The sequence below is a fragment of the Balaenoptera borealis genome, assembly GCF_965194805.1.
Source record: "Balaenoptera borealis genome assembly, chromosome: 7".
NCBI classification, from domain to species: domain Eukaryota; kingdom Metazoa; phylum Chordata; class Mammalia; order Artiodactyla; family Balaenopteridae; genus Balaenoptera; species Balaenoptera borealis.
Window position 1 is genome coordinate 22,178,377 of NC_138864.1, and position 26,353 is coordinate 22,204,729.

At 39.8% G+C, this 26,353-nt stretch overlaps 1 protein-coding gene across 16 annotated transcripts in view; it reads left to right on the forward strand.

The window, feature by feature from the left end:
* The window catches only part of SRPK2 (SRSF protein kinase 2), a gene marked incomplete at its 5' end in the record, with an annotated part of 222,027 nt that overhangs the window by 164,927 nt on the left and 30,747 nt on the right, over positions 1 to 26,353 (forward strand). For all 16 annotated transcript variants that reach the window (XR_014246860.1, XM_082399781.1, XM_082399793.1 and 13 more), the window contains 5 exons: positions 12,270 to 12,378; positions 13,096 to 13,183; positions 13,406 to 13,493; positions 15,881 to 15,987; positions 26,099 to 26,264. Coding sequence is in view for 15 of the 16 variants with exons in the window: in XM_082399781.1 (XP_082255907.1) it covers positions 12,270 to 12,378; positions 13,096 to 13,183; positions 13,406 to 13,493; positions 15,881 to 15,987; positions 26,099 to 26,264 (558 nt within the window). The remainder of the gene's footprint in view (positions 1 to 12,269; positions 12,379 to 13,095; positions 13,184 to 13,405; positions 13,494 to 15,880; positions 15,988 to 26,098; positions 26,265 to 26,353) is intronic.

A 26,353-nucleotide genomic window follows, 5' to 3' on the forward strand; every position in this document is an offset into this window, starting at 1 on the left:
ATTGTTGTGTAATGAATTACTCCAAAACTTAGCACGTTGAGCCAGCTTTTAATGTTGCTTATGGTTTTATGGATCAGGAATTTAAAAAGGGCAAAGATGAGGGGGTTCGCCTCTGCTTCATGATATCTGGGGTGTCTGTTGAGACATCTCAAAGGTTGGAGACACAGGAGTCATCTGAAAGTGCATTATTCACATGTCTGGCCCCCCAGGCTACAAGCATTGGAAGACTGGGACTGCAGACAGGTGTGCCTGTCTGCATGCTTTCTGTGTGGCTTGGCTTCCTTACAGCATTGCGGCTTCCGGGGCGGCGGCGGGGGTGGTCAGACGTTACCTGGAACCCAGAGTTCCAAAAGCGAGTGTGCACCTTACAGAGTGGAAGCTGTGTTGCTTTACGACTTAGCCTCGAAAAAATCACACAGCCACTTCCACTACCTTACGTTGGTTAGACGCACATCAAAAGCTCATCCAGATCTACAAGGAGGAGAATTAGAGTCCCTTTCTTGTAGTAGAACTTCAGGGTTCTAGAAGAGCAAGTGGTTTGGGAGATGCTGTTGTGGCCTTTGGAGAATATAGTCTGCCAGAAGAATGCCACAAGAAGTTAATAAAAGGATGTTGTGAACTTTGAAGTATGTATAGTTATATTTATATTGTGGTATAATCATTTAACCATTTTTCCTAATTCATAAATTTATCTAATCTTCTTTTTGTCTGGCACAGACTATAAGACCTAAGCCTAAAGTCCACTGACTGTTATCTAACTTGCTATGTTGGGTGCGTACCATAGGGGTATGCTCAAGTTGTTACATGAGTTAGGCTTCCTGGTGATGACTGAACTAGAAAACGTTAATTACTCTTGGGTTGTAAAACTAGGTGGGGCTTTAGAATGAGGCTCAAAAGTCAGTTCTGTTTTCCATATATGTGTCAAAGAGCTTTTACTTGCTGCATTTGTAGTCAGTCATCTCCAAGACCTATGTCCTTTTCCCATTTTTTGAATTCCTTTAGAAATAATGAGAATTTGGGTTATTCACAATGAATTATTCTTCATTTTTTACAAGAGGTGTAATGTACACCTGGGAACATGCCTATGGTTGTGTGGTTGTCAGACGTTGCTGTGAGCTGTGATGCATCCTTGCACATTCATGAACAATGGAAGTGTGAAATAACAATAGGTCTTGACTTACTGAAGGAACTTAGTCTTTCAGTTATATTTTGATGTCTGAGTGTGTATAATTATGGCCTTTGGTTTTAAATGGCCAGGGAATTGTTGTCAGAGTTCTTTTAAAAGCTTTTTTGGTTACTAAAAGAATTTTTTTTTTTTAGCTGTGAAAGAAATTCAGTATTTCTCAGGAGTCTTCTGATTTCTGAACTCTACTTTCACCTAACAAGACTTTCTCATTCCAAGACCGGTTGTTTCCCCAGTTCATAATTCAATATATTGTATTTTTGCTTATCCAGAACATAATTAAGAACTAAGAAACAAGCCCAAAATCTTCGAGTATCCAAGTCCATGTACTAGCCCGCTTTTAAGATCTCAAATAATATTTGTTTACTCTTCCTCTGCCTACAAAGCAAGTAAGGAGAAGTCTAAGAGCAAGAAAGAAGACATTAAAACTATGAAGATCATTGCAAAATCCCAGTAAACATTGCAGCCTTATCCTGCTCGATGTAGTGGTAAACTTTTTTAGGCAAACAGACCACATGTCTTATCGGGGAAAAATCAGATTGTTACCAAGATTTTGTACAGCAATACTTTGGGCAAGAAGACAATAGAGCAACACATTTGATATACTCAAGGAAAGAAAGAGCCAAAGATTTTGTACCTGTCAAACTGACCTTCATTTATAAAGGTCCCGTATAAGATGTTATACACAGTATATATGTTAGCCCTGGGGGGATATTTTTCTCATGAGCCCTCTGAGGAATCTATTTGATAAAAAAAAAAAAAAGTCTTTAAACAGCCAAAATCAATGGAGAGGTATAGACTTAAAGACAGAGTTCATAAAAAGACAAGATTACCCTTGAAAAATTAAGCCTGTATCAGTCCTCTGGAGTACTTACCTTACAGCCTGCTGTTAAGGAAGTGCATGAACCAGACACCCAATTGGACTTTAAAGAATCTGTACTTAGTTTCCATAGACTGTATTTTTTAATTTAAGGTAAATTTTATAATACCTTTAATGGAGCAGTGGTTAAGAGCCTTCTGTCAAGGACATACTGAAGAGACAAATGGCAGTGACTGGCACTGTGTACTTAAGACGATAGAAAGTGTTGTCAGTGGATACAAAGTGTGTCCATTAACTATCTTTCATTGTGAATTCTAAGATTTATAGAATATTTATATGCTCAAAGTACTTTCAGTGAAACTGAACACTTAGTTATATGTGTATGTTTGATGAAGAAAGTTCGTGACCCAAAGTACAGCTTCAACTACATCTGTAGATTTGGCCTCTTGAAAACAGCCACTAGCCATTTATGATTTGATGGTAACTCCTTGTGCATTTTAAAGACTCCTGCCAACCCCCAAAGTTCATTTAACACTGTGTTCTAAAGCCTTTTCACTGGATTAAGAAATGATTCAGGAATCTTCTAGACTGTAGAATGTAGAGATTAGGCTTTTAGATTCTGGCTTGCCCCCCAGAATGTGAGTTGCATTTCTACAGTGGGCTCTGTCATCCTTGAAGGTCTTTTCTGTCAGTATCAGTGTATTTTAGAAAAATTTTGCTTATAAGCTCTAAAGTTGCAGTACTAAAATGAGAAGAAATCTAGATTACTGATCATAAAGGCACAAGAAATCCTTAATTTTATTTGATACTGTCTAGAATCAGATTCCAACTTTGTAAACGTATGGAGCTGTTAGTGTACTTTATTATTTTTTTTTTAATTTTTACTTTTAATTTATTAATTTATTTATTTTTGGCTGTCTTGGGTCTTCGTTTCTGTGCGAGGGCTTTCTCTAGTTGCAGCGAGCGGGGGCCGCTCTTCATCGTGGTGTGCGGGCCTCTCACTATCGTGGCCTCTCTTGCTGCGGAGCACAGGCTCCAGATGCGCAGGCTCAGTAGTTGTGGCTCACGGGCCCAGTTGCTCCACGGCATGTGGGATCTTCCCAGACCAGGGCTCGAACCCGTGCAGATTCTCAACCGCTGCGCCACCAGGGAAGCCCTGTTAGTGTACTTTAACCTCTTAAATGTTTGTGGATCCCGTGATTGCTGAGTTCAGCATCTTACAGATATTTTCACAGCTCGATATCCTTCTAACCAGCTTGCCTTAAGTACTACACATTTTAGTTTTGCAGTGTAATAAAAATATAATTTTTCAACTGTACAGTTCTCTTGGCAGTGTCTTTATGTGATATGATATTATGTTTAGATTATTAGTTCACTTTTCCCCATCTGGTCATAAGAGAAAGGGAAATCTACTAAGGATATACTGTCTTGTTAAATTTCTTTTCACAAATAAGGATGAAAGTCTAAACTTGTACATCTTGTGCAACTCTTAAGGCTCGTCACAAAGGCCATCGACATCTGTGTTCAAAACATGTGCAGAAATATGGTTGATCTGGATCTGGTTCTCTCAAGCTGTGAGCTGGGGCTGCTGTCAGCTGAAGGTTTGACCGGCCTGAAGGATCTGCTTCATTTCCCTGCTTTTGCTCACTCAGGAGGTTGTTGGGAGGCCCTAGTTCCTTGCCACATGGGCCTCTTCACAGGGCTGCTCATAGCAAAGTAGCCAGCTTGGCAGAGGGAGGGGTAGAGAGAGCACCCAGGAGAGAAGCCACAGTCTGTGTAAGATTGTGGTAAGCCACAGCCTTATCTCTTGTGAGGTGACCTTACACTTGAATGCTGAAAGTCTTAATTCTCTTATAAGAATATTTCAATGTTTGAATAAATCATAAAAAGATGAATTAATTGTGGTGGTCATTTTGTAGTAAATAGAAATATCGAATCATTATGTCGTGTACCTGGAACTAACGTAACATAGTATTGTAGGTTAGTTATACGTCAATGAAAAAAGAAAAGAAAATAGATGAGTTAATTAATTTGTTTCTTTTACTTCCTTTTTTTGATGTTTGACAGCTATAGATCATCATCATATCTGGAGTATCAAACACGTTTTGCTGATTGGGCTGTGATGATGATTTAGATTACACTTTGGGCCACCTAGTTGTACCATCTTAAATAGCTGTAGGTAATACCCATAACCCTGGCCTGCTGACCCATTATGTGTCATTAGTCACAGTGGATTTGGGTAGTGGCCGAACAGAGTAAACACTTACGTGGCACTTAATATGTGCCCAGATATTCTGAGAGAGTGAGATGTAGGGGCAGGTACCCAGAGAAGCAAAGTAGTTTGCTCAGTGTCACTAGTAACATAACTAGTAAGTGCCACTGCTGTGGTTCAAGTCAGCATCCCTGAATTTAAGCACAAATCTGTACAAGTAATTGGCAGGAGGCAAGGGCTTGAAATTATTAGTTGGCCTTTGTATTAACATTTCAAATGTTCAAGGTCTCTCAGTCTATTTACTCCAATCTCTGTAGCCCAACTGCAAAAATTGTTTCTCCATCCATCGTATTTATCTTACATTCAAGTAATTTTGGTTGTTACCTCTTTAAGGTCGTAGATAAATAGGGGTCCTCTGTCTTTGGAGCATCTGTCTTTGCTCTGATTTTGCCTCTACAGCTCTCTCCCATTCATTGTTATAGGAAATACTTGATGTAATAACAGATTAATTTACATTCAAGAGTTTTTAAATTAAGTTTTTCTGATTGAATCTCCCCCAGTTTGAAGGGAGTTTAACAGTTGTGTTATAGGCTTCATTATTGCTTGGTTTTTGGTAGATTCTAGGGCTATTTTTTATACCTTATTCCTGCGCTTTTGTGTGTGTGTGTGTGTGTGTGTGTGTGCTGTACCACCACGTGGCATGCAGGGCCGCGTGGTCTTAGCTCCCCGACCGGGGATCGAACCCGCGTCCCATGCAGTGGAAGCCCGGAGTCTTAACCACTGGCCCGCCAGGGAAGCCCCTGGCTTTTTATATTTAGCATTATTATTAATGTTTCTACTGAGGTGCCTATGATCTAAATTTTACTTTAAATTACTAATCAGGAGAATAGTGTTTTCTTAATTTCAACATTTTTAGTTGATGTCCTCTACCAACATATTTTTCACAACTGTTAAGTGTGATGCGGCTGTCAAACGTTAGCAAGTTTATGCGTGATACAATTTTAAAGCAGTAATTTGTTTTCATATGTTTTGTAACCTAAATTATGGTTACTAAAGAACGGTTGTAAAATTTTGTTCATGAAGGTCGTTACAAGAGATTCTTAGGTATCGTTGACAGACCATTTCCAACTGCTTGTCTTGTACTGGGAAAATAGATACTACTTAAAATGGCGGTTTTAATTTTATTTCAGAGTTTTTCTCTATTCATTCACAACGCCATACAATTAATCCATACTTTAATCCTAGTCATAAAGAAAAGGCACACACATTTTAGCGGCGGGGTGAATACTTAGTCGTGGTAGAGTAGAAAGAGCGCGGTGTTGAGAATCTAGCAGAGCCTGGTTCTAATCCCGGCGCTAAGGCTTCGGTCCTGGGGGACGCTGGCCGGTGAGCAGCCCCGCCCCGCCTCCGACCCGCGTTCGATAGAAGCGATAGCACAGCGTCCCCGTGTTGCTGCCTTAAATGACGCCCTGAATGCCACGAGCCTAGAGTGGGCCCTGAGCAGGCTTCTCATTTCAGCTTCCCCTTCAGCCTCCTTTTCAGAGTTTGTTTCGGAGCGCTTGGGGTCCCGCCCACATGCGTTTTCCAGTCGGGCTGCAGGGCCTCTCTCTCCTGCCCCCCAGCGGGTGGAGCTGGTCTCCGCCTGCTCTGTGATTGCCTGGTCGTCCAGACAGCTGCTCTCACCACCACACCTTTGGAACGAGTAAGAAAGAGGCAGGTTAAAAATAACGTTCTTCTTTATTGTGGAAATTCTCAAACGTAAAGTAGTTTTGAAGGGATAATATAGGGAATTCCTGCATTTCATCTATTTTAGCATTGTTGAGGAATGACTTACATTTTCTCTTAATTTGCTTTATTATATACATGTGTGATGTATATGCGTTTTTCTTTTGCTACATTACCTAAAAAGTTAAAACATCATGACATTTTTACTTCCCAAATTCTCAGCAAACATCTAAGAAAAAGTGCATTCTCCTGTTGTGTAACCATGATATCATTGTGTTACACCGAAGAAAATGCGTTATTCTGTAACGTCATCTAAAATTCCTTTATTTAAATTTACCAAATTGTCTTAAGAAATGACTTTTACATGTTTTTGTTTTGTTTTGTTTTGTTTTAAATATTTATTTATTTATTTATGGCTGTGTTGGGTCTTCGTTTCTGTGCGAGGGCTTTCTCCAGTTGCGGCGAGCGGGGGCCACTCTTCATCGCGGTGCGCGGGCCTCTCACTATCGCGGCCTCTCTTGTTGCGGAGCACAGGCTCCAGACGCGCAGGCTCAGTAATTGTGGCTCAAGGGCCCAGCTGCTCCGCGGCATGTGGGATCTTCCCGGACCAGGGCTCGAACCCGTGTCTTCTGCATTAGCAGGCAGATTCTCAACCACTGCGCCACTAGGGAAGCCCATTTACATGTTTTTTTCCTTTTTAAATTTAGGACAATTAACATTTACCCGTTACATTTATTATTATGCTTCTTTAATCCTTTTACTTTTTTTAAAAATTTTTATTTTTTTGGCCTCACTACACGGCTTGCAGGATCTTAGTTCCCCGACCAGGGGTTGAACCCAGACCACAGCTGGGAAAAACGCCGAGTCCTAACCATTGGACTACCAGGGAAGTCCCATTCCCATCTTTGGTTAGATTTATTCCTAAGAGTGTGTGTGTGTGTGTGTGTATACACACATATTTTATTTTTTTAATTGAATATATTTATTTATTTATTTATTTATTTATTTTGGCTGCACCAAGTCTTAATTGTGGCACACAGGATCTTTAGTTGTGGCATTCAATTTCTTAGTTGCAGCATGTGGGATCTAGTTCCCTGACCAAGGGTAGAACCCTCGGGCCTCCTGCATTGGGAGCGCATGGAGTCTTAGCCACAGGACCACCAGGGAAGTCCCCTAAGTGTGTGTGTGTGTGTATGTATGTATGTGTGTGTGTGTATATATATATACACAGTTTATATATATATATTTTATATATTATATATGTTTATTTTATATACATTATATATATATATATATATTTTTTTTTTTTTTTGGCTGTGCTGGGTCTTCATTGCTGCACGCAGGCTTTCTCTAGTTGCGGCGAGCGGCGGCTACTCTTCGTTGCGGTGCACGGGCTTCTCATTGCCATGGTTTCTGTTGTGGAGCATGGGCTCTAGGTGCACAGGCTTCAGTAGTTGTGGCGCACGGGCTTAGTTGCTCCGCAGCATGTGGGATCTTCCCGGACCAGGGCTCGAACCGTGTCCCCTGCATTGGCAGGCAGATTCTTCACCACTGCGCCACCAGGGAAATCCCTAAGTCTATTTTTAAGATTTCAGTTTCTCATTGTTTATTGCTGGTATGTAGAAATACAATTAATTATTATATCTTGAGCTTATTTCCTGCTACTCTCTTCACTCATTAGTTTTAGTAGCTTTTTTGCAGCTTCCTTAAGCTTTTTCATGTAGACGATCAGGTTGTCTATGAATAGAGGTATGTTACTTTGTGCAAGTTCATGTCCCCCACACACAGTGAGGCCAATCAAGCAGAAATGTCGAGTTTGAGAAACCTTTCAAGTAGAGAAAGGTTTTTTGCAGGGCTAAGCAAGGAGAACGGGTGGCTGAAGCTCAAAAAACCCCTGAACTCCCTGAGAAATTTCAGCAATGCATTTTTAAGGAAAGGTAAGGAAGGGGCGTCCCAGGGTATGTGATCAGCTCATGCACAGTTCTCTGATGGGTTGATGATGATCACTCCTTAGGCAGCAGAAGGTCTGGGGGCTACCTGCTCAAGATCATCAGGTGGTTAATTTGTAACATTTGTTGGTGGTTTTAGCATCTGAAAAACTCAGGAAATATGCATGAGATACTATTATCTGGTACTTCAGAGAGGAGCTGCTGCAAAGGATATGGGAGAGGGGTCTGTCTTGGGAAGGCCCCATAGGCTCCTGCTTGGCCACGGATAGTTCTTCTTACTTTCCAGTCTGGATACCTTTTTATTTATTTATTTTGTCTGATTGTGCTGACGAGAGCTTCCAGGCCAGTGTTGAATAGAAGTAGGGAAAGCAGGCATACTTACCTTGTTCCTGATCTTAGGTGGGGAAAGCATTCAGTCTTTCACCATTAGGACTGATGTTACCTGTAGATTTTTCATAGATGTTCTTCTAGTCCTGCTTTGTTGAGAATTTTCATTGGGAATGCACGTTGGATATTGTGAAATGTTTTTTGTATGTTTGTTGATCTGCTATATAGTTTTTCTTTTTTTTAGTGTTAATTATGGTGAATTACATCTGTTGATTTTTGAATAATAAACAAGTTTTCATTCTTGGAATAGACCCCACTTGGTCATGATGTATTATCCTTTTTATATGTTGTTTAATTTGAAACATCACCATCAGAGGGCTAAGAAACTAGGGTCAGTGAAAGAAAATGATACTTAATATTTTTTGATAGAAAATAGAGACTTTGCTGAAAATTCTTCCAGACTGTTGTCTGTGAGAGAGTTCTGAACTTTTGATTTACTGTTCAAATTGAACCTGTTTTTTGCTCAGCAAGGAAAAGGGAGTCATCATTATCTTGGCCAACAATTCCCCCAAAACAGCCAAGAAGGATAGTTTCAGAATTGTCTTCTTTGAAGCCTTATAAATGGTATAGGTAGAGCATTAGTTATAGTTTTTTTGGGTGTGCTTGGGAGATAGGAGTCGGAGTGAACTTAAAAATTGCCTAACAATCCATTCTTGCTCTCATGTATTTGTAATCCAATCTAACATTTACTTTTTAAGAATAAAAGGAAAACTTTGGGGACTCCCCTAGCAGTCCAGTGGTTAGGACTCTGCACTTTCACTGCCGAGGGCGTGGGTTCAATCCCTGGTCAGGGAGCTAAGATCTTGTAAGAGTCGTGGCACAACCAAATTAAAAAAAGAAAAAGAAGAAAACTTTTAAGTGATAAATGCATGCTTTTTATATTAAATAGTATAAATAGTGAGGTACAATTGTATCAACCAAACCCCTAAGTCAAGCTAGTCCCCAACTGCTGGACCCTTCCTGGTTCTCTGCTTGATGCCATCAGCAGGGTCCTTCTGTGGCACTGCTGTTGTCCTGTGCTTCTGTACTGACTGATGGTGAAGAAGCAGAAGGAGGGGGCCTTGTCTAGTCTTTGGCTGGTCTTAGGATTCCTTTGGTGTGGACAGTGTTGTGGGCCACGGGGTATCCTTTGCTAATAGCCATCGTGGCACGTGTTGTTTGCTAATTTGAGGGAATTGGAGAAGAGTATCCTTTTTCTCTTAGTTCCCTGGATGTTGAGGTGGTTGGTGTGAGCTGCCGTGTGGAGATGTGCTCCACCCTCTGGCAGCCTGAGTGTTAGTTTCTGTTCTTTGAGAAGAGATAGAAAAATGTTCGGAAAGACTGTCATTTCCTATAGAAATCTGGGAGTTAGGATGTGACAATATATGGACTGCAGATTTGAAATTGTGTACATCAGATTTTCAAAATAAAAATTAGGATATGTTTGGGAGTTCCCTGGCGGTCCAGTGGTTAAGACTCCACATGTCCAATGCAGGGGGCGCGGGTTCAATCCCTGGTCTGGGAAATAAGATCCTGCATGCTGTGCGGCAAGGCCAAAAAAAAAAAAAAAAAAAAAAAAAACCAACTTAGGATATGTTTAGTGCTTTCAGTTGTTTTTATATTTGTGTTTAAGTTTTACTTTTATGCACCTCTTGTTAGTTGGCCTATTTTCTGGCACAATATTCTCAGTGTGAGGGCTCTTGAAATAACTGGACTAAGTAATTTCTTTTGTTCAACTTTCAGTCCCGTTGAGAAAAGCAACAGCTGTTCTTATGCTGTGATTACACTGGAAATAGTGCTTGTCTATCTTAGCTCACATGTACACACTCTGGCTTTTCAAGAATTCAAATCTGAAACATATAATACCGGTACAGGTTTCTTCTCTTTATGCATAATTAAATTAGTTTTAAATTTTGAAACCTTCGTGTTAGCAATAATATGCAATTAAGTGGTAAGTAGCTTTCAATTAAACTATCAAGTGTTCCTGTTTAGTAAGACCAGGAAATGGTCTTCTGGGTATTAAAAATGGAGTGCATTTCTTACTGGTGAACAGAGTGTGGTGGGCTTTGGAGTCAGACCCAGTTTCCGGCCCTGAACTGACTACTTACTATCTCTGAGACTTTTGCCCACTTCAGCAGTGTAGAAATAATGACACATGTTGTAAGAAACAGTAGACGTGAGTGTTTCCTAAATACTTTGTGCTGTGAAATGTGGCTAGTTCCTTGAAGAAATGGTTTTGTGAGCAGACCTGTCTGGAATTTGTAGCATCCTGTTCTCTTGGAGGTTCCCACTGTGTGTTAAGACACTGGGCTCTGAGAACCACTTTGGTCAAGAAATCTGCTTGCTTTGTTCAACTTAGCATTTCCCAGGCAGAACTTCTCCCTTCTTCCTTCCCCGCCCCTGCTCCCTCCCCTTGTGGAAAGTCTGCAACATGTTTCAGTTTACTTTTGTTTCATGGATCCTGGTTTTGAAAATAAAGTGCCTAGCACAGTATCCCTCATTTTACTTGAATAATGGTCGATTTCTTTTCATCCTTTTCATTGTTAATCTGAATGATTTAAACACTGTGTTGTGAACTCAGAGCCCACTTTAATTTTGGTTTAGCCTTGTATGTAAGTAATCAGCCATTTTCTCTTCCAGTTTTATTGAGATAGAATTGACTTAAGCACTGTGTGAGTTTAAGCAGTACAGTCTAACGACTTGACATCTATATATTGAGAAATGATTACCACAATAAGTTTAGTTAACACCCATTCATTCATTTAATAATTTGCTATATTTTATTCCTAATTTACGATTCAGTTCATGTCTTTTGCCCAAATTGTTGTTATAGACTTTGATATTAAAATCCAGGAAAAGCAAGGGTGGTATGAGAGTAAAAATCATAGAAAGTTAGTATCTGGTCAAATTCCTGCTTTACTAATTCAACACAGTTTAAATATTCATCAGCATTCATAATACTTCTTGAACTGCTACTCCTGGCCCTCTGTTAGACATACTGGAGCATGTGGGTTAGATGCTTCCTGCTTTTTTGAGCCTCTCAACACTAGGCACGAAACATCCATGTCTTTCCTGAGTGATTTGTAAGAATTCTGCGATGTAAAAAGTGAGAGCATTTTTGCAATAAATAGAGCAGTAGATGTTAAAGAATGAAATGTAGAAAAGTATTTTTATTTTTTTTTTAGGAAATAATTGGAAGAGAGAGAGAAAACGAATAAAGTAAAATAGAAATAAAAAGAATAAAAGGGTAATTTTATATCCAGAGATGTTTGCTGCTAACATCTTATCTTCTCAGACTTTTTCTTGTGTGTTTCACAAAATATGGTATCATATTTTGCATGCTACTTTGTACCCTGCTTATTTTATTTACGATGTCAAGTGAAGGTCTTTTAGATGCCTGTGAAGCGTCCTTACCTCCCCAAGAGTCAACCTTAACACTGGGTGCTCTCTCTTTCTCTCCAGCCTGTTTCCTGGCAGGAGCTTTAGGTTGAGGAAGAGTGGTGAGAGTAGCAAGTTCTTTTGGTGGGTAAATTGTCATATATTATATAATTCCTTGTTGGCTATGCATAAACTCTTGGTGTATGCAGAACTATGCGGAGTACACATCCTTTGTTTTGGTGAGTTGTATTATACTGACCCCAGAAGATTTGCATTTAACTTATTGCTTAGAAGAAAAAAGATTGTTTAGAAATGTCAAGAGCTAGAATATACATATTATGTACAGCTAGACTTAAATATAAAACCTCCAGTTATTGTTACAGCATGCTGGGTGGTTCATTGCTTTTCTAAGTTAAATTAAAAAAAAAAAAAAGCCTAAAAGAAAGGCATGGGGGCATTTTTCTCTTGATGAAAGATAGTCTTGAAAACTGTTGTATTATTAAACATGTTTTTAAATCTGATTTTATTATTTAGAGTTTTATTTAATGGTATCAGGAACTGACAAGGAAGAACGAGTTTCCATTACTAGTTTTCTGAAATTTAATTTTATTTTTTCTTTCTTTTAAATAATAAAAGGTGGCTATCATCCAGTGAAAATTGGAGACCTCTTCAATGGCCGGTATCATGTTATTAGGAAGCTAGGATGGGGACACTTCTCTACTGTCTGGCTGTGCTGGGATATGCAGTAAGTGTTCCTTGTCATTCGTGCTTTTGATTCCTGGTCTGGTTCAACATCTTTATTTTATATCAAGCTAAGGCTGAGGAGCACACCTGCTTCTGTTGTGACATGTAAAGCACACAGCACAGGCCTGCCCCACCTAGTCAGACTTTCCCCTCTCAGTTTGAAGGTCATTTGCCTGTCATCTTGAAATATTAATTTTCTTCTGCCTTTATATCTGAGGCTTATTCATTGTAATTGCACTACACTCGGGTCATATTGTTTTTCTAGTAATTCATCCATACCAGAAAAACATTCAAATATAAAATAATAATGTTTAGGCCTTTCCAGTCAGTGGTTTTCGACTTTTTTGGAAAGCCATGACCCGTAATATGAAACTGCATCCTTAGAGTACACGTACACATGTGTAGTGTGTGTGTGAATTGAAACAGAAGTGTTATAATACTTGATCTTAACCATATGTGATGAACTCTGACATCTGTCTAGTCTACTTGATTTTTATGAGGACAAAACAGAAACAGAAAGCAAAGAAGAGATTGACACATGAACCCACTGCTTTACTGTAACCCCACAATTTGAAAAGTACTATTTTAAAGGAAAGCTTATTGAAAGTTGCTATTTATTGGAGTTTTATTAGAGTTCATTATGATGTCTAGTTTATTAGAGTTATTATAAATGATCACTTCTGTTAAAATTTTTTTAAATGCATTTTTTTTTTTTAAGGGGAAAAGGATTTGTTGCAATGAAAGTTGTAAAAAGTGCCCAGCATTATACAGAGACAGCCTTGGATGAAATAAAATTGCTCAAATGTGTAAGTACTGCAAAAATGTGAATGACATAAGAAAGGTTAATGACGAAATTTTACAGAGGGATTTTTCTGGGTTTTACTAAATTAATTGAATTTATTATTTGTAAGTTCAAATACTGAATCTTCTATTTTTAAAAACATTTATTAAACAGTTTTGGTTGGTACAATGGAAATGACTTTCAGTCTTAAACACTTCTGTTCTTGAATTCATTTTTCTCTCTATAGGTTCGAGAAAGTGATCCCACTGACCCAAATAAAGACATGGTGGTACAGCTAATCGATGACTTCAAAATTTCAGGCATGAATGGAATACGTATCCTTTCTGACGGTTCTGTTGCTTTCTAATGGCTGAATTATACTCTAGTTTTTCTTTTTACTTTTAAAAAATGGAAATATTGTAAGCCCTTATACACTTCTGTTTGCTCTTTTACTCTCCACATGCAGCCTCTAGCGTCTTCATGTTATATGATTCTTGAAAGGTGAAAGTTTCTTAGTTATAAGGTGAATTGTGCCTTTTGCTTTTTGAATAGGGAGGCCTTAGTTCTGATTCTGGAAAAGAAGTGTGTCTTACAAGTGGAGCAGGGGCATCTCATGACCTCCCTTTCTCTTTTGAGGATATCAGTTTTAATTGGGCTGCTGTTATATTGTTCGCATGCTTAGTTTCGGGGGAGGGAGTGTTCAGGAGGAAGTGAATGGGGGTAGTGTGGAAGGAGCTCTTGTCTTATCTTTACCCTCCTTCTGCCCAGGGCATTGGTAAAGGACAGCCCCAGGGGTTGCAGTGACAGCAGAATAACCTGTAGCTCAGAGCTTTTGGCACAAGTGGCGAGAAGAGATAATGCCTTTAGTTTCCAGAATGCTGTTTCCATATTTTAATATTGGATCCTCTGAGATAGCCCTTTATGGGCCTGATCTAGGCAATACCTTCATTCCCCAAGGTTCAGAAATACCGAACCGTGTATTCATTATCTTGTGACTGGTGAGTGCCAGGTGTGTGTCAAGAGCCAGGCTCTTCTCCTCCTTCCTGATCTTTTATTCTTTCCTTTATCATGTTTGGAACAGATCCAGCATTTTGATATTTGACCTGTTCAAGCTCCAGAACCTGAGGACAAAGCCTTCTCCCAGTTTACACCCCAGAATGACAGCCTGTTTCTGCATCTACTAAGTCTTAATCCCATAGGGAAGCACTCTCTTCACACCCTGTGTATTTGAGGAGGTTTTTATATTTCTTCTAGAGGTCGGATTTGGGGATCCTAGCAAGTTCCGGTGACTGCTGATGTTACCTCACCCTTTGCCTCAAGATCCTTTCTGCTAGCTGCAAAGTGCATTTTCCCCTCTTGATGGATAGAAAGATAGAGCTGGTCCTTCTCTGCCCCTGGTCTCCACGTGAGCCTGTTTGTTTATGTGCAGGCAGGGCAGCCCTTGCTCTTGCATCAGATCTGGGAGGCAGTTCTTAAGACAGCTGATAGAGAGAGGGTTTCTTTGGAGAAAACACCTGATTTGTAGGTAAATGGAGTTTTTTTTTTGATATATATTGAATACATTCCAGTGGCTATTTCTACTGATAAGTAGTCCATATTTGTCAATGCTTTGAGAACACTCAGGTCATAATTTAGAAGCCTTTGGGCTTCGGCTCTATGCCTGCTAGTAACTTTAGACCTTAGTTGCCATTTTTTTAATGAGCTTGGGAAATAGTAAGGAACTTCTAGCTTTAGATCATCTATGCATAAGTCTGTAGCACATAATGCTGTCCTGTGTCATAGAAATATTTTTCTTATTTTTATTAAAGATATTTAAAGCAATAGTTACTATGATGATGTGGTAGATCCAGATATTGTAAAAAATATTAACTCATCTGACCTTATAGGCCTGTATATAGGTCTCCAGGGGTGAACAAAATATTCTCAAAGGGTTTCAGAGCCATTTAAAATCTTTCTGTATGAATGACATGAATATATTTATATGCGGGACTTTGGTGGCTCACAGTTCTGGAGGGTCAGTGGTTGACTAGAATTTCTGTTAAAAACAAAACCCAGATTCCTGAGATTTCATTATCATAGGTTGGTCTTAATGGCCATGCCATGTCTTAAATTGTGATCATACGTTCTTAAAAACTTAAAAAATTAAAATTGCTCTAGTGACCCAGTGAAAGATATTACTGAAGGAAAAGATTAAATGTCTTCACTGTGTTTGGTAAATTTCTGTTTTATAAAGTGTTTTATGTGATGTACAGGATAGAAATTTAGGTAAGCAGGCAGGACACTTAAGGCGGGAGAGTTCTCTATTCTTTTCCTCATCAGTTTCTGTGAGGTTTCAGTCTTGCTCATTTTCGTTAAGGCTGATTGTCAGGAGAAGTGTGCTTGAGAGCGCGGGTAAGTGTGGGGTTGAGTCATGACTCTGCCACCTTTGGATGGTGTCAGGCAGGAGGGTTCTTTAAAACTCCCCGAGGTTTACTCTCCTCATTCCTTATGTTGTTATGAGTACCCATTAAATCATATATGGCACATGGTAGGTACTTAGTACACGTTAGATCTTTCTATTTAGGTGAGGAACAGCAAATGACCACTTTTGGTATTATTGATAGCATTGAAGTTGCATTTTATAAAGAAATAATTGTTTTGCCAAGTGCCACAATGATGCTGCTTTTAGTAATTCCGTCACTGCAGGAAATGTATCCAGAAATGATCCTTAACCCTGTCCCAGATGTCTGCATGGTCTTCGAAGTGCTTGGCCACCATCTCCTCAAGTGGATCATAAAATCCAACTACCAAGGCCTCCCAGTACGTTGTGTGAAGAGCATTATTCGACAGGTGAGGCTTATGACGGCAGCCCCCAGCTCCCAATACCTAACTGGCTAGCCTTTCAACACGAATTCCTGTTTAAAAAAAAAAAAAAAAAAAAATGCACAAACACATATATCTCTCTCTCCAGTTTTAGAAATAAATACATACATCACAATGCATAACATTTTGAACTTATTAAAGCAGTTTTGTATTTAGTTAATGATAAGCCATTCTGTCTTGTAAAGGGAGCAATATGTAAATGTCAAGCATATATTTCTTTTGGCATATGGATCTTTTTTCAGGTAAGTGATACAGTAAAATGAGAAATTGTTTTATCCAGTATCATTACTACAAAATGTCCCACTTAGTTCCTTAGAAAATAATACAGAAAAAAACATATAATGTATTGTGTTTATTTGCTATTTCTACGTATTTGGATGAAGGATAAATGAAAGATAATTTAAGGAATGTTTAAGCTATATATGGAGTATTGTATTTGTACTTCGTTCAATTGCCTTGACAATAGAAAACCTTCTGTTAGTGTGTGGTTCGGTGTTGATGCTGCAGCAGATATTTATAGAATGGAAGTATACACATACAGAAGATTTCCCTCTAATTAGAAATGTTTACCAGATTCAGTTTTCTGCATGGAGCATACCAGTCTTTGACTCATTGCCCTTAGAGCCTAAATTAGGGAAGTTGCAGATACGCTTTATTCTGGATTACCTATTCTGATATAATGGATAATTACCATGCATATTTCTGCAGAGTAAGTAATATCAGGGAGGTTGCTTGGTTTGCTTGAGAAGAGGGCTAGGTGGTTTGGAGCCCCTTCCTTGTCCCCAGGCCCAGAGCTTGAGCTAGACCTGCCTGGGGCTTCTAGACCTGAAATACAGGCCTTGATCCATAATTCTTTTTTTTTTTTTTTAATATTTATGTATTTATTTGGCTGCATTGGGTCTTATCTACGGCATGCAGGGTCTTTTGATGAGGCGCGCAGGCTTCTCTAGTTGTGGCATGCGAACTCTTAGTTGTGGCATGCATGTGGGATATAGTTCCCTGCCCAGGGATCGAACCCGGGCCCCCTGCATTGGGAGCCTGGAGTCTCATCCACTGTGCCACCAGGGAAGTCCCCTGAAAAAATTTAATTATCCAATTTAAAATTTCTGATTTATCTCTGATAAATCCTGGAAATATTAAAAGATGTACATATTTTAACAAAAAGCAAATAATTTCAGAAATATCAGTTCGAATGTATATCACACAGGTTCCCTCATTCCTTTGAACCCTATACTTTCTAAGATGTCTACTGCTGCTCTAGGTGTCACCATAACTCAGGCTTGGCAGTGTTGGGAGAAGGCGAATTAGCAGATGAACCGTTGATATTTATTTTGTATTCCAGAATGGAAAAACAAAATCTTGCCTTACTTAGCAAGTAAGAGTCTTTAACTCTAAAGATGAAATTCTTGGAGTTTAATGGAACTTTAATGCATAGTTAGTGAATGAACAAATGACTTAATGAATGTGTTATCCTCACTTTAATTCATGTACACTGTGCCTTAGAGAGTAAGAACTCTTGTAGTGTTTTATTGGTTTCAAGATGGAATTTTGATTTTATGTGGTCTGCACTTAGTTCTTGTAGGTAGTGTTAATAGAAGCTTTGTTTTGCTCTGGTGTCAACCCATCTTTAATTTTCTTTAAGAAAAATATTATCATGAAATCTGGATATTTTTTTTCCCCCTAAACTTGTAACTTTCAAAGTAGTTAAGTTGTTATATATCCCAGGTAATAATCTATATGCCTGAATTTCCCTTCATTCCCTTTGATCCATCCTGTGGGTTCAGTACTTTTGACTTCTGGGTAGTACTTGGAAGATCCTTTATTAATAGACCTACTCAGCTCTGTCACTCCCCAGAACACGACAAGGTAGGCCAGCTTTCTAATATTCTTAACACTGTGTGGCCTCCGTCACCTTTGAAGTCCAGTGTAGCTGACTGTGTTTCACTCATCCCTGTTGCTGTCTCCCACCACGCTCCCCTGGTCACCTAGCCATCGATCCCTCCTGGCCATATATATTTCTCCTGTTGTTCTTTCCGTTTCCAGCGCCGCCATCCTTAGTTCAGGTCCTTATCACCTCCAGCCAGTACCTTTTCACAAGCTTCTATCTACTCTGCCAGAGTCCAGCCCATCTTATTCTACTTCTTCACGTCAGTTTATTCTCTTTTCTGTTGGCAGTTACTTTCCTAAGTAAAACTTTGTTTTAATAGGTCGTATCCCTATCTAGAAGCCTTTAGTGGCTTTTCATTGCCTGTTGTTGAAGCTTAATATTGTTGGCTTTCATGAAGCAATGTATAGAGTGATAAAGAGCTTGGGTGTTGGTGTCAAATACAGTTCTATGTGTCCATGGGTTCAGCCAACCATGGATTGAAAATATTCGGGGAAAAAAATTCCAGAATGTTCCAAAAAGCAAAATTTGAATTTGCTGTGCAGGCAGCTATTACATAGCATTTACATTTTATTTACAATTATTTACACAGTATTTACATTGTATAAAATATTTTAAGTAATCTAGAGATGATTTAAAGTATGTGGGAGGATTGTGTAGGTTACATACAAATACTGCTGCCCTTTTATTATAAGGGACTTGAGCATCTGTGGATTTTGGTATCCGCGAAGGGTGGGTAGGTGTCCTGGAACCAAACCCCTGCAGATTCTGAGGGACAACTGTACACCCTACTCTAGCTAAAGGACTTTGGCCAAGTTACTTAATCTCTTTAAGCCATAATTTCATCATCAATAAAATGAGAATAATAATGGTACCTTCATTATTAGATTATTGTTAAGATGTAAAGGGATACTGCTATTAATAATTATAAATGTTTATTCAGTGCTTACTATGTGCCAAGCATAGTTCTAAGTACTTTGCAAATTTTAATGCATTGAATCCTCACAATAAGTCTATGAAATAGGTATTTTTACTGTCTTTATTTTATGGAAGTGGAACTGAGGTTAGGTAACTTGGCCCTAGTCAAGAAATAACAAGTGTATGCGGTGGAGCAGGAATTCAAACCCAGGTAGTCTGGCTTCGGAGCACATGCATTTACCATTTTCCCAAGCAGCAAATAATATCTTTGGACTTGTACTCAGCTTATGTCCAATAAAAGTTAAATCATTGCTCTTCTTGTGAACCTGTTTAAGGTCTTCTGCCATCTAGTGAAAGCCCGTATTTCCCCTTAGAAACCCCAATTTAGCTCTTACCTCCTGGCAGGTAAATTTTTCCCCATTAATTAATTAATCGTTTAAGTAGGTATGACTTGTTAAGTGTCCTTCAGGTACACAGTTTCCCTTCTGGAATCAACCAAGTGATGGTTTTCTTACGAATATTCAGAGATGTCCCAAGCATTTATAAACATATGCTGTTTTACCAGAATTTTTATACATAAATTTTTACTAGTTTTCTGTAGGGTATTTAGAGAAAGTACTCACTTTGCCATTTTTTAAGCTCCACATCTTTGGTTTATTTCTTTTGTCCTAGGCTGTAGAAAATACCATTCTTTCTATTCTACCCATGTTTATAAAGACTCAACCAAAATTCCACTTCTGTGATAAAGGCTTCCCATTCTACCCTAGTTAAGAGCAATATTTCTTCCCTCCTTGGGGAAGGATGGCTGCAGCCTACACTTGGTCCTTTCTTAATGATTGCAGGGTCTTACAGTGTAGGCCAAAGTTTCTCAACCCTGGCACTACTGACATTTTGGACTGGATAGTCCTTTCTTGCAGGGACCTGCCCTGTGCCTTGTAGGTTGTTTAGATGCATCCCTGGCCTCTGCCCACTAGATGTCTGTCTCAGCCAGGACCACGCCAGCAGTGACACTTAAAAAAATACTTCTGAACTTTGTGAAATGTCTTCGAGGAGGCAAAATTTCCTTTTACTGAGAACCACTGGAATGGAGGAAAGTGTAATGAGTACACTTAAGTCTTGGCAATAGACTTAATTTCAAATTCTAACTTTGGCACTTACTACTTTGTGACCCTGATCAAATTACTTAACTTCTGTAAGCCTGTGTCCTCATTTGTCACATCAGGATGATAATGCATAATTTGTGGCTTTATTGTGGAAATGAGTTTGGAGGGACTGCTGATAAAGCTTTCAGCATGGTGACCAGCACAGAGTAGCCGTCCTGTCTCCCCAGCTGCATATTCTGAGCACTGGGAGTCCCAGATCATGTGTTGTAGGTTTCACATCTCTTTGTAGCTTCCTTCACATCGTAGGAAGTCAAGAAATGTTTTTGAGAGGTTAGTTTTCCCTAAATGAAAGAAGAAATGTATGTTCCTCTTATTCTTACTGTACAAAGTGGCTGACCTTTCTGTGATCTGAAGGGTTTGTAGATAAAGGTTCCCACTTATTTTTGAAAAGTCACAGCACAGTTGAATCACTTGCTTTTCCAGGGTTTCCTATACACTATTATCAATCTTCTGATCAGTTCTTAACTGTCCTTGTTTCGCCCTGGTGACCTTGTGCACGGTCAGGAAGGGCCATCCTCTGGTTTCTGGTGATCGTGGTGAGGACACCCCCTTGCCTCCCCCAGGCTGCTTCTCTGGCCTCAGGCGTGGGGTGTATTTGCCTCCCAGCTTTCATTTCTTTTTCTTTTAAAATCAGCCTTATTGAAGTCTATTTTATGTTTAGCTTTTATTTCTAAAGCCGAAAGAAGAAAAAGGGTGCCGTGTTGTCAGTGTTTGTTATTTGTGGTGCATTCAAGGTGTACCACAGGTGATGGGGCTTTAAAATGCTATTGCTGTTCTTTATTATTATTTTTTTAATTAATTAACTTATTTATTTTTGGCTGCGTTGGGTCTTCGTTGCTGCGCGCAGGCTTTCTCTAGTTGCGGTGCACGGGCTTCTCATTGCGGTGGCTTCTCTTGTTGTGGAGCATGGGCTCTAGGCATGCAGACTTCAGTAGTTGTGGCACGAGGGCTCAGTAGTTGTGGCTCGTGGGCTCTAGAGCGCAGGCTCAGTAGTTGTGGCACACGGGCTTAGTTGCTCCGCGGCGTGTGGGATCTTCCCGGACCAGGGCTCGAACCCGTGTCCCCTGCATTGGCAGGCGGATTCTTAACCACTGCGCCACCAGGGAAGTCCCTGTTGCTGTTCTTTAAACTTTTATTTTCTTCTGTACTCCAAAGGGTAGCCGGTATTTTACTTTTTAAAACCTTATGGTTTAATTCATTGCCCTTTCCAGAAGCCTTGTGAAGAAGTGGCTGCTTGCCGTTAAATGAAGCTTGGTAAGGGCAAGGCTCTGATTTTGATGACTTTGCTACGATACGTAGGTACAGCGTGCAGCCCTGGATTTTTGAATTATCGTTACTCTTTGTGTTATCATGCTTGTCACTAACATTTATTATGCTCTTTCAGGCACTCACAGTTTTAAGTGCTTTCTTTGTATTATGCTGTCTAGTCCTCACCACAGCTTTGTGAGGCCAGAGGTGTTCTTACCTCCACTCTGAGGAAGGTGTTAAAAGTTTTCCCCAGGCCCACAGTTACTGTGGGGAATCAAGACTGGAATACAGGTGGTGCAATCCGGAATCCATGCTCTTGACTGCCGGGTAGTGTGAAATGTCTGCATAGGAAGACTGGGGAGCATTTTAAATGATAGCATGTCTTGTGAAGAGGATGCATTCATGTCTCTGTTTGTGGAAATGGTTTACTTCTATGTTTGTCTACACTTAGTCTTTATTTACCATTTAAACGATCTCACTGGTCCTTTTGTCAATGAATGCATTATGATCAAGCCAGTATTGTTCAATTTTAGAATAGAAAATTAATTTTGAGTTGGTAAACATTTTTATGTTCTTGGATTTGATCAGTGTGGTAGTACATATGATTCTGTACTAACTTGGAATTCTCCTCCTCAAAATGTTGGGTATGCAGCTCAGAAGTTCGGGGAAGTCGCTTCCTTCAAGGGAGTTGAGCCCCTTTCCCAGCTCATTCCTGTGTGCTTCCTCAGTGCTGGGCGCAGTGTTTTATCTTTCATCCTGACCATGTTCACGAGTGAAGTACAGCTGCTGAATTTTCTCATTAGCTCTCACTAGTCAGAGTTAGAAAGAAGGAGGAGCAGACGGCGATTTCGGGACAGAGCGGATGAGGACCGTGTCCCCTGGTCCTTTTCCTCTGTGATTGAGGCAGGTATTTGCCACACTTCTCCATTCAGTCTGGCATGTGCTTGTCTGAGCAGCTTGTAGCACTTACCTCCTGTCTGTCCTAGTGAGGAAGAGAGATCCGGTGGGTGCCTTCGCTTTCCAGTAGCAAAGCTTCTGGCTTGAGGAGAGCCCTCTGCTGTCCCCCTCCACCCCTGCAAGCATCAGTGTCTCAGAGCAGTGCTGCCGGTCTGGTTTCCCTGGGCGCTGCGTCACAAGGCCTTGCCCTGTCTGCTCGCCCTGTGTCCTTTGTTAAGGTGCCCACGTTGTGACCAGAATCAGGAGACAGTGTGGACAGTTGCTGTCCTTGTGTTCCTCTGTGCATTTTAGAATTTGGGAGGAAGCTCCCTCTGGGTGGCCAGCAGGCCAGAGAGACACCTTCAAGTGAAACCTCCACATTATCCCCAACTCCCTCCTTTTATGTCTGCGACAGGACCTATTTCTAGCATGCCGAGGTGGAGAAGAGCCAGTTTATGTTGTTAACACCATAACAGACGGTCTCTGACACGGTTCATAGGTGCCTAGAAAGAAATGTCAGAGACTGTGCTGACCAAGCCCTTGTTTTCTGGCTGAATTTGAGGTCAGGGAAGGGGAGCCATAGCTAGTCAGTTCCTGAACCAGAGCAGGGTCTCCTGGCTCCCAGCCCGGACTCTGCCTCCAGGTCTGCACTGCTGATGACTCGCATGCAGAAAACTGGCCCCGCCCTGGGGTGTGATCTCCGTCCCCTAAGTGGGATGCAGCCCCATCCCTGGCCCCTCTGTGGCTACGCTGATCGCCGACTCCTGGTCAAGCGGATGGCAGCCGAGGATCTCTGCGGCCTGTGCTGCCTCCTGCTGGTGAGGCTAAGTATGGTTTGTAGGCAAGAGAGACGCATGCTGTGATAGGACAAGTGAGGCAATAGAGGTCTATCCTGGGGCATGAAGCTTGATTCGTTGATTGTCTTTTTTTCATGATCATAATTATTCAACGTAAATGGTTGTAAGATTGCCCATCATTATTGTTTGATTCTGGATTCTGGGGTGCTTAATTGCTTTAACTTCACTGCCTGAGAACAGAAATACTGTTTTTGAAAATAAAACCATTCTTCTTATAGCTAAAGATTTTTTAAAAAATATATTAGTCTAGAATAAAAAGAATCAGAGTTTTATCAGGTAGAGCCCATTCATATTATAGATGGGAGAAATGAGACCCGGAGAAATTTAATAAGTGACTTAGAAATTTAATAAGTTATGGTTATTAAGTCAGTATCAATACAAGTCTTCTGACTTAGTTCATTTCTACCATTTAGTTTGAGTTTCCTGTGAGCTAGACCTTGTATTTGTGAGTTTTCCATACATTATTTCTAATTCTTACCATATTTCTGTCTAATGGATATGTTCCCCCTTTTATAGATATGAAAATGGAAGCTCAGGCAGCTTAAGTACCTTGCCTAGTGAATGAGTGATTGAGCAGTAATACAGGAGTGGTCTGAGTCCCAAGGTCATGATTTAACAGTGCTCCATGCTGTCTCTTAACTGTTTCCTTTAAGATTTGCATTATCTTAATTAACTTAATTTATCCCGGTGATAGTCTGTTCCTTCGGTTCATTGTCAGACACAAGCTGTGCTTCTTGAGGAAGGTTAACCCAGTTGAGTGCAACAGCCAGTATTAAAAATCTGGAACCTTAAATTCTTTCTGAGAACACTTTTGTCCTCTCAAGTGCCTCATTGTCATTGGAATTCATTTAACACCTTTGGATACTGGATCACATTAACTCTTACCTGAGTCTCGCACAGTAAAACAACCTAGGAACTATGAAAGAACTAAGGTGGAAAGTTAGGAGCAACTTGTGCATGGGTGGTGGTGAAAAGATATTTTTGGAAAGATGCTGACATTTTAACTTTGAGTTAATATTTGATGATTGAAATGAAGTTTCAGTTGGAATAATTTAAAACAGTTTAAAGTTTCTAAAAACTCTTAATTCCTTTTACTTCTGCAGGCTGGAAGTCATCAGTGTACCTGTCCATTAATCTCTTGTACTTCTCATAATTTCTCTTGTTATTCAGATATAAAAACTCCACATGATATTTCAGTTTGTTCAAAGAAGATACGTGAATGCCAGTGAATAACATAACAGGCTCATTAGATTGTGTTCCCTTCAGGATTATAACCTTATTCTCTATGGAAATATATAATGATCTCTTTCTTCCTATTGGTTCTTTGACATTTTAAACATAATTTAAACATATTCTAATCGAAGTATTATCTAAAACAGTCAATATTAATTCTAAGGTAAAAAGTCAAGGCCCAATGGAGACAGGGAACTTCTGTTGCTGTGTGTCAAACATCTAGAAGGATGTATGGTCTGTTACAGGAGCTCGACTGTTGTTCAGTCAGTGAAGTCATGTAAAAGTATTTCCAAGGAAAAGTTTTTTTAGATATGTGTGGGGATTTTCATCTTGTTTTAAGAGACAGGTCTCCCTTTCATTTTCTTCTGAAACCTCTTTCCCTTGACTTACTAATGTTTTGTCGTCTGTTAAGATTGTTTAGCCAGGAACTCAAGGTAGACAGGAGCATTGGGTTTTTTGCTGAGAACTTGTCAGAGCTGATTGATATTATATATCTTCTGCTTGTCTTTTTCTCACTTACTTGTCTAGTGTCGTCAAGGCCCCTAAATGACTTAAAGTGTTTGAATGAGGATGTTTATCAAATGTTAACGTTTATTGAGCTTGTAGAGTTTCTGATGTATGGGAACATGAACTGTATTTTTAAAATATTTTTTTCCTTATGGAAAGAATTGAAACAATTCCCCTCTAATGGAAATAATCCCAGAAAAACTTTGGCCTTGCATTTAGGTCACCATACTCTGTAATTTTTGTGATATATATGGTATGTATATGATATATATAATAAGTACATGAATATCTTGGCTGAGCATTTTCTTTTAGTTCAGTGCTATACTGTTGCCTGGATATCAGGGCTATTTAATCGTCCTTTCCTGCAATATTAAAAATGTACACACATCATTAGCCATTATGGGAATGCAGATCAATGAGATACACACTTCATACCCAGTAGGGTGACTAAAATAAAAAGACAAGTATTGGCCATGATGAAAAAATTGGAATCCTCGCACGTTGCTGATTGGAGTGTAAAATGGTGCAGCCATAGTATAAAACAGTTTGGCAGCTCATTGAAAGGCTAAATATAGAGCTACCGTATGACCCAATGACTGCACTCCTAGGCACATACCCAAGAAAAATAAAAACATATGTCCACACAAAAACTTGTACGTGAATGTTCATAGCAATATTATTTATAATAGCCATAAAGTGGAAACAACTCAAATATTCATCAAGTGAATGAAATGTGGTATTTTCAATGGAATATTATTTGGCATTTAAAGAAATGAGGTATTGATACATGCTACCCATGGATGAACCATGGAAGTACTGTGCCAGTTACAAAAGACCACTCTGTATCATTCCACTTATATAAAATGTCCAAACCCAGCAAAGTAGATTAGCGGTTGCCTAGGGCTGGAGGAGTTGGGAGGAGAGGGGGAGTGACAGCTAATGGGTGTGCAGTGTTTCTTCTTTGTGTGATGAAAATGTTCTAAATTAGATAGTGGTGAGGGCTGTACATCTAGAAACCATTGAATGGTACCCTTAAAAGGGTGAATTGTGTGACATGTAAATTATATCTCACTGAAGTTGTTATTTAAAAGAGTATAAGTATAGATGCATTTGCTTCCATGAGCATAAATTATTTCCAGGATGATACACATTGCTTGCTTCTGGGGAAGAGCTGGGTTCCTATGGGGGCCGGGGTGGGAGGAAGATTTTTACCAAAACCCTTTGTATCCATTGTATTTTGTGCCTTGTAATGATTTTAACTATTTTACAAACAAATGTTAAATAATGAAGGTATTAATAAGTCATCTCCTCTCTTGATTTCACATGATCAGGTCCTTCAGGGGTTAGATTATCTACACAGTAAGTGCAAGATCATTCATACTGACATAAAGCCGGAAAACATCTTGATGTGCGTGGACGATGCATATGTGAGAAGGATGGCAGCCGAGGCCACTGAGTGGCAGAAAGCGGGCGCTCCTCCTCCTTCGGGGTCTGCAGGTGAGGGGCTGTGCCAGCTTTGTTTCAGTCTGTGCGGGACATTGAGAGCCTGCCGAGTTGTACACTGGGGGCAGTTGAGTCAGATGTGT